Source organism: Macadamia integrifolia, chromosome 7 (genome assembly GCF_013358625.1).
Source record: "Macadamia integrifolia cultivar HAES 741 chromosome 7, SCU_Mint_v3, whole genome shotgun sequence".
Taxonomy (NCBI): Eukaryota; Viridiplantae; Streptophyta; class Magnoliopsida; order Proteales; family Proteaceae; genus Macadamia; species Macadamia integrifolia.
In genome coordinates this window covers 19,426,081-19,434,509 of record NC_056563.1, presented here as the reverse complement: position 1 = coordinate 19,434,509, position 8,429 = coordinate 19,426,081, and the positions used below count along the sequence as shown (strand labels likewise).

Sequence of the window (8,429 nt, the reverse complement as noted above, 5' to 3'; positions counted from 1 at the left end):
GAAAATTTACTTTTGAACAATGAAATCAATAATTACAAACATGCTATTATGGTCAAATTTAACTTAAATAAGGAAACAATTTGTTTATGAAATTATCTTTTAAAATACTATTACTTAAAGGAAATAATAAAATATAAACATAAAGAGTTTCCACATTTATCTTAATAAGAAAACAAAAGTCTACTATTCAAGTTTATAGGAATTACAAAATAAAAATCATAGTTGCAAATAGGTGTCTTGAAATTTTATTACATAAACAATCAAATCAGGGGGTAACCCTTATCTACTGCCATCTGATTTGCAATTTGTATCCTTAGCTCATTCATCTGTCTTCCTTGTACACGTTGACTGCCCTGATGAATTGTAGTAGAAGTACTCGCAATATCACCATCTATGCACATCAAAGAAAAGGAGTTTCCAGGTGAAATTCAAAGAAAATGAGTATTTAACACTTTATTCTCAAGTTGTTCATTGGTATTTCCAGGTGAAATTCTAAATGTAGTGAATTGCCTAGCATGGCAATACTCAGTAAATTGCCTAGTATAAGTAAATCTATTCAATTCTATCTCTTATGCCTGAAAACTTTCCGTTGTGAAAGATGAAGTATTGTAGTGAATGCTAGACGTGTCATTCATGGCAGACGAGGGCAGAGGAGAAGGGAAACCCTACTAGCATTACTCTCTTACCCCCACCTCACCCTAAAAGAAAAAAAACTTCAAGCTGGCTCAACAAGCTGATCCAAAAGTAGTTCAATAACCAAACCAGATACAACCTAACCTTCCATATGTATATCCACCAAAAACCCACCTCCCCAATTGCTGCCAAAGAAATCTGGATCATTGACGCTGGTAGCTCTCCTACTCCAGAGTCAAGACCTATCTCTCCACAAACCTAACCTCCTAACAACCTTCCACCCCAGTTTTCATTACAAATTAAAACCCTAAGATACTGAACCAGCAGTTCAAGCTCAATTTAGAACAGAACCCATGCATCAGAGCTTTGTAGATCACGACACCCAACAATTCAACTCCAAGAACTAATCAAGACACAAAGAACCCACTTGATCACCAATTAAGCCATCAAAACCCACTTAAAATACCAATTAACTTTGATCCATAACCCCTCAATAACTTGGCTTCAAATTCACCCCACTACCCAAACACAATCTCTCAATAACCCACAAAAATTAATCAATCAATCACCTAATTCATTAGCCCCAGACAAAATAAACTGTGTGTTGTGTGTATCTTGAGAGAGAGAGAGAGAGAGCTTACAAGTCATCAAGCATCTTGGATGCAACCATGACACTAGTAACCAGCAACCTATGGACGTTGAGAGAAACCACAGGCGAGTTAGGATGCCTATGCACCAACCTATCTATATAAACATACCCCACCACGAAGCAAGAAGGGCTGCAATTTGTGTACTTATATATCCTCTCCAAGTACTTTGATATGCTAATACTCGGTGCTCTTACTCCATGAAAAGCATTCAACCCCTTCCCTCCCGGCGGCGACCTCACCTCACCTTCCACCACCTGTTGTGGTGGTTGTTCCTTCAAGCCACCTCTCTGCACCACCACCAACCCATCATTTCGAGTCACCAGTCTCTCCATAACGAACGAAAGAATCGTCAACACCCTCGGCGTTGTCGACTCCCCATCGTTTGGCTCCGACCGGCTCTTACCCTCTTCGCCGCCACTTAGCATTTACACCATTTTCTTCCACCCGGTTTCTCTCTCTAGGGAAGCGGCGGCTTTGATCAACAACAATATAATTTCTTTTAAGGAAGCGGCGGCTTTGATCGTGAGTTGCAGGGAAGCGGCGGCTTTGATCGTGAGTTGCAAGGAGGCACGATCGTGAAAGGCAAGGAAGCGGCGACCGGCGACCGGCGATCGACCTGCGACCGACCTGCGACCGAGAGAGAGATAGAAGGAAGCGGCGATTGACCTGCGACCAACATGCCACCGAGAGGAAAAACCGTTGAAGCGGCGAAGGAGAGAGAGGGCAGCAGCGACCGAGAGGAGAGAAGCGACGACCGTTGCAGGGAAGCGGCGACAGTTGCAGGAAGCCGCGACCGAGAGTGAAAACCTATTGCAGGCTCTCCTTAGGATTTGGGGGTTTTTGGTCGTGAGATGGAGAAAAGAAATTGTGGGGTTATGAATAGGTTTGTTCTTTTAAATTTCTAAAAGAATAGAAAAGCAACTTTTTGGTACTCTTGCAATGTATTCTTTACTCATTCTTTTTCATTGGTTCATTCCGGGAGAATAAAAAAATGAACCGGACGTGCCAAACATATTTCTGTTCTATTTACATTCCCGCAGAATAGAAGAACACCAGAAACATTCTCCCAGAGTGTTATCAAACGGCACCTTAGTCCCATGAACCTGAAGTTTAATTAATACAGGAAGAAGTTGCTTTAAACAGTCGATATCAGTATCAAGTTTACAGAGACCAAAGCTACTTTACCTCTCTAATATAGTTGGAAGCAAGGATGCTTGTTGACACTCTGCAGTAGGAGCATGCTCTCTATTCTGAAAGTAAAGTATATCAGCTAACAGGTTTACTGGGTCCAAACCCCATGGGGTAGATGAACATGGCAAGGGACCTTTGCCTCAAGAAGCGTGTGGTTGAGTTCGACTCCTCTTACTTTCGTTAGGACCACTCACATGGGAGTGTTTAGTGTTCTTCAGTGCTTTCAATGAAAGTTGAATGGTTTTCATTCAACCTCAGTATGACCCGGTCCATGTGGTTGTGGGGTCAGTATGGACTTGTGGGACTAGTCAAGCCGAAGGCCTAAATACCCGTTGTTAGCAAAACAAAAGTTTCACTAGGTCCATGCTTTAGGGCACCAATAAGTTCTAAAACTTACGTTACTGATATAAGTATCAAGGGAATCCAGTAGTTGAATCAACTCTCTAACCACCCTCTATCCTTAGAATCTGCATTATAAATTCAAGTAAACCAGAAAAGTTATAGACAAGTCACAAGATAATATTTACTTTTGAACTAGATAATGCATGCTCTACTCGGCTCTTTAGCACCACATTTTTTATGTCGAAAACGGATATTTCTCTCCTTGTTGCTACCTTGGTCGGAGAGCACCAACAACTACTTAAATAATTATGCAAATGTGAAATCATAAATGGTGACAAATTGATTAGCAATAGCATCTGTAAAGAAATTATTCAGAATGAGTAAAAATAAATGCTTCAAAGTAGGTCTTCCAATATATAGAAATATGATGTTGAAACCTGTGAGCTGGCAAGGGAAAACAGTAGCATCTATGAAGTCCTATTGAAAAAAGAACTTAATCAGATCTAAATAATGGATTTGAAGCCCATGGTCAAATTTTCTCTCATAAACCCCTTTCGATGGTACTCAGAGATTATGCACCAAGTGCATCTTAGTATCTCCTCTTAGCTTGAATTGAATTTTTGGGTTCCTAAGTTTAATGAGATGTGGAGATAGAGTGAATCATTTCATTCATTATTTCCTTAAGAAGGTTTTTATTTGTAGAAAGACTATAAAGGTAGTATCTTTGGATACCCTCTTTAAAAGGAGAGTTGCCATCTAACTTCTTCTTTTCTGCTGCCATAAATGTATGGGGTAGAATGTTGGGTAGTTAAGAAAAGACATATTGATTAGTTATATTTAACGAAAATTAGTATGTTAAGATGGATGTGTGGGAAAACTAGGAGGGATAAGGTAAGGAATGAACAACGTATTAGAGTGGATTTGGGAGTTGCCCAATTCATGATAAACTTCTTGAAAGTCGTTTGAGATGGAATGACCATGTTCAACAGAGGCTATTGGATGCACCAGTGAGGAGGAGTGACCTCATCCAGATAGAACGATCTAAATTAAAGAGCTAGAAGTAGACAGAAAATGACCATAGGAGAGGTTGAGGAAAGACATGCACAGATTAGGCCTAGTCCCGAGTATGGCCTCGAATAAATCGGAGTCGAGGGATAAGATCCAGGTGGCGGACCCCTAATAGCTATGTTCTACTTTGTTAATGTTCTTAGCCTCTTTCCATTATCTTTTACTTTTCTTCTTCCTTGTCTTTGCTTGGATCCATGCGGCCGACCCAATTAAGTTGGGATAAGGCTTTGTTGTTTTTGTTGTTGTATATTGATTGTGAGAATATTTCTTGTGTTTCATTTACTAGGTAATAGTATATATACATGAGTATATGAGATAATAGATTGATTTAGTTACCTATGGAAGATCGGATTACAATTTGATTCTTCCAAGAGTAACAATACACAATTTTTAAGTTTCCAACTATAGAAGATAGGATAATAAGAAATCTGAGATCTTGTTGAGCTTGATATCACATGTGAGATTGTGATACTGATGTGGAAATCTTATCACCCAAGTATCTGTGAGTTGGACCGTTGATCAATACTGGGCAATATTGTAGAGCCTGAAGTATTTTAGAGGAACAAAATTGAAGGATATTCATCGTTGAAGGAGAGAAAGAGAAACTTGAAGGGCTTCCAAGATTGACACATTCCAAGGAACACCCTTTTATTCTACCATCTACAACTGGACTGAGATTGTCAAGTCCAATTCACAACCAAAATACCGCAGATATTGCTGACACATTTCAGCATCCTGAGGAGGATATGATTTGAGTCTTCTATAGTCCATTGGTCTAACAGAGTTTAATGAGGTTATCTAGGCACCAATGGAATTAGAGTTTGATCCTCAGAAAAATCCAGAATCATAGGGATAGGATGGTCAGATCTCTATACATGAAGGAATTCTGCAGCAAGTAGGAAATCTGAAGCCTGGAGAATCAATGGAAGAATTCGACAGGTTTAAATAGAAGTCCAAATCAGTAAACAGAAATGCAACGAAATGAAACTAGAATCAGTAAAACAGAAATCAGATTGAGAAGATCAAATCAGAAAACTGAGATTTTGAAGAGTTGTACTTGAAACAGGAAACCTGTAATCGAGTTAGTAACAGAACCTTTAAAGCAGAAACTCTGATCACAGATTTAAGGGGCAATTCAACGGAGATGTTAGCATTATTTTATCAAAGATCTATGCTGTAATTGAAGTTGAAACAAAGCACAAACTAGAAGTTATGAATTTTCCAGCAAACTATATATCACAGGGATGAAAATTGAAAATTCTAACCTGGAAAGCAGAAAAGATAGGAGAAGGGATAGAAGTTTCAGTTCAGGAATCCACCCAAACCAAAGATCTGGAATCCACTAGAAACTTTTCTTGGAATCTAACAAGTTCATCTGTGATATCCAAAGCAATCCACTCAGAATCCAGTGAGTAAAACCTCTTGAATTCACAAGAGAGCTGAAATCCATGGATGAAGTAGCAATAAAGCTTCTACTTCATTCATTAAATTGTGGAGTAGGGCTTAGCCCCTTCCAAGCTGCTAGCGTTTCCCAAATTCTGCATCAGTCAGTTAACATGGAGCATAGATCACTATGATCCAGGCTTGATGTTTCTTCTTCATTGTACATTCAGACCATTCCACTGCTGTAATTGGTCAGATTACATTTGAAGGTAGAGTTAAAGGAGACTTTTGCATCTTGTAAAGATAATTTAGGCCTCCTTCTCCACCAAAATCATATTGACCTCAAGGTGACCTCATTTTGGTATTGCACTAGCAGATGAACCAGGTAAAACTGGTGCATTAAGGGACACGTGCTCTTCAATTTGTAAGAAAATGTCATACACAAGTTGCATCACACTACACATGAGAAACATAAATAAGTCCTAAAACTTATCAATGTGTAGCTTATCACCCGAAGTAGCATTACCCTGACCCTGACTAAAGCAATAGATCTGTTACATTTGTGTAGTCACCCTCTCATCTCTCCCCTCCTCCACTCTTGTTTGGACTTTTTTAATTTTGTCTTGCATGAATTCATATAGTCGGTCCCATTAAGTTGGGATAATGCTGAATTTATTGTTATTGTGTAGTCAGTGATCATTATTTTCCCAACCCATGGAGAATCTAGAGTTGCTAAATCGACTCATAGTAGTCATCATGGGCATATGTGCTCCACCCATGGCATCATGTTTTGAAGGTGAGTGCCAGAGGAGTTTGAGCACATCAAGTGATCAATATGACCTCAAATTCCCCTAAGTCAATGAAAAATCACATGGGTTATTAGAGCTCCCCCCCTCTCTCCAAAACAAAAAAAACACACACACACACATCATTGCCAAGATTCTTAGGTAGTGAGGTTTTGACATTGTTCTACAGCCCACCCTTCCACATGGCTTCATTATGAGTAAAACTGCAAAATATTAAAAGAAAATAAAATAGTCATAATAACGGAATCCATATTCCTTGATTGCATTAACTATTGTAATAGGCATAGTTGTCATAGTGTCTAGGTGACCCATTCAAGGTCACCTAGATGCAAGGCGACACCAACAAGGTGAGCAAGGTGTCTGGACACCAAGGCATTACTTAAGCGACACTTTGACAACCATAGAACAAATTTATAATTCAAGAAGAAAGATAGTAAAGGGAGAAGGTTGGATAATGTAATTGCACCAGAGGATGGAGATTGGTATGTGAAGGAGAAATCAGATGTGCCAACCCATCACTATACAACACTAAACCTCGGCTTGGTTCATTTGTTTCTCTTCAAAGCACCTATAAACTAGAACAAAGGGAAGATTTTGACTGTGGCTAAAAAGAACAAAATAGGGAAATGGACAGAGAATTAGAGATATATTTACCTTAATAGTAAAGCAAATATGCAAACTAAAGTAAGAACAATGCATGTCCAAGAGAAGAGCTACATGCAGAAGACGAGGATGTGGAGGTGAGAACCTAGTGGCTTGAATTTTTGGCCTCTTCGAAAAAGGTAAGTGGCACTATTTTATTTATTTATTTTTTATTTTTTTAAATAAGGATAAGTAAAACAGAACAGGAGAAAAAGGGGTGGGTGTGGAATCCGTGGTGGAAGAAAAAAAAAGGGGGGTGTGCATGTGGAGTTATTCACGTAACCCTATGAGAGAATAAAAAAGAAAGCTTACACAGGGTAGATCTTAGTGAATGCTCATGTGTGAAGCTTGGTGTTCAAGGTTTTTTTAGTGTGGGTCAGGAAAATTTCACTTCGTTGGTGTATATCGTGCAAGATTAACAGTAATCAGGCTTAATCAAGTTCGTTAAGGTTAATGACTAGCACAGAAGGCAAATATCGAGTAAATCGAAAGATGGTTAAAGGTTCAAACTTTCCACTGAAATCTTCAATGACCATAATGACTTCATTTTATCGCACAATGGGCGAAGAATAATTTTACACAGGAGGGAATAGTCAAGTTTTCAGGAAGAAATTAGACAAGCCTGAAGATAAGTAGCTAAAGTTGAGGGATCTAACAAACAACATGATCCAGTTGTATCTTACGGATAACACTCTTCGTGGATCATTACGTTGGCAGATTCAAAGGGAGTTTGAACAATGCTAGGGAGAAAGTACAAGTCTAGGTCACTAACAAATTAGTTTTTTTTTTTTTGTTAAAACAATTGTATGGTCCATGGTACTTAGTTGTCGAAGGAAATGAACTTTAAGGTGCACTTAGATGTCAACAGGATACTGATGGAACTATCTACTCTAGATGTCAAGATCGAAGAGGGGGACAAGACACTTTCTTATGTTGGTTATGCTACCTTCATCATTTGATCATATTGTAACTACACTTTTGCTCAATGTGTATACTCTCAAACTTGAAGAAGTCATTGTTGCTTTGCTGACGAATAAGATACAACGAAAAAATAGTGGTGAGGGGATGTCAAAAGAGGGTAATGCTTATAGGCGTTGTCAGGGCAACGACAAGTCAGATGGGAGACATGAAGGTTCTGAAAAGAATAAAGGTTGTTCCAAGTAGAAATATCACAAAATAACTTATCATTGTGATGATGAGGGTCATGTAGAGAGGAATTGTCTAAGTTAAATCATCCAAGCTAGATGGGTCCTAGAATGATGGAAATGTTATTCATCATGTTGGGAACATGCCCACACTGTTACATTGGTTTTGATGATAAAAACCAAATAGTAGTTTTAACCACAAATGTCAAGTGATCCTTAGTGTAAGCAGACATCTTGAAGGAAAGTGCTTGCATGTCAAACCCCAATAATTCAAGCTTCAAGAAGACATGACATGAAGCTTAAGATAAAGAATTGCTAACAAAAAGAAAAGAAGATGAAGTGCCAAGGAGTGGAAGATTCAAGTGAAGAAGAAGACCTCTAGGATAGAATATATATATATATATATACATGCACTCACTTCATGCATTTGCATTGCATTCATACTAGAATGACCATAGAACATACATTGACCAAGTATGGAAAACTTGAAGTGGTTAGGAATATATTAAGGAAAATATGTTCTAGTGAATTTCTGTAGAAACCACTTTGACATGACTCAAGGCATTTTG

General features: G+C 38.6%; 1 protein-coding gene across 1 annotated transcript; it reads right to left on the bottom strand.

The window, feature by feature from the left end:
• Positions 1 to 1,242: 1,242 nt before the first annotated feature.
• LOC122085100 (cyclin-U1-1-like) lies at positions 1,243 to 1,763 on the bottom strand. The gene has a single exon (XM_042653541.1). The coding sequence runs from the start codon at positions 1,706 to 1,708 to the stop codon at positions 1,271 to 1,273; it is 438 nt and encodes a 145-aa protein (XP_042509475.1). The 5' UTR covers positions 1,709 to 1,763; the 3' UTR covers positions 1,243 to 1,270.
• Between the last annotated feature and the right edge of the window lie 6,666 nt (positions 1,764 to 8,429).

What these genes read in the sequence shown, in the direction of transcription:
- LOC122085100 (XM_042653541.1), bottom strand. Translation starts at nt 1,708, where the DNA reads ATGCTAAGTGGCGGCGAAGAGGGTAAGAGCCGGTCGGAGCCAAACGAT.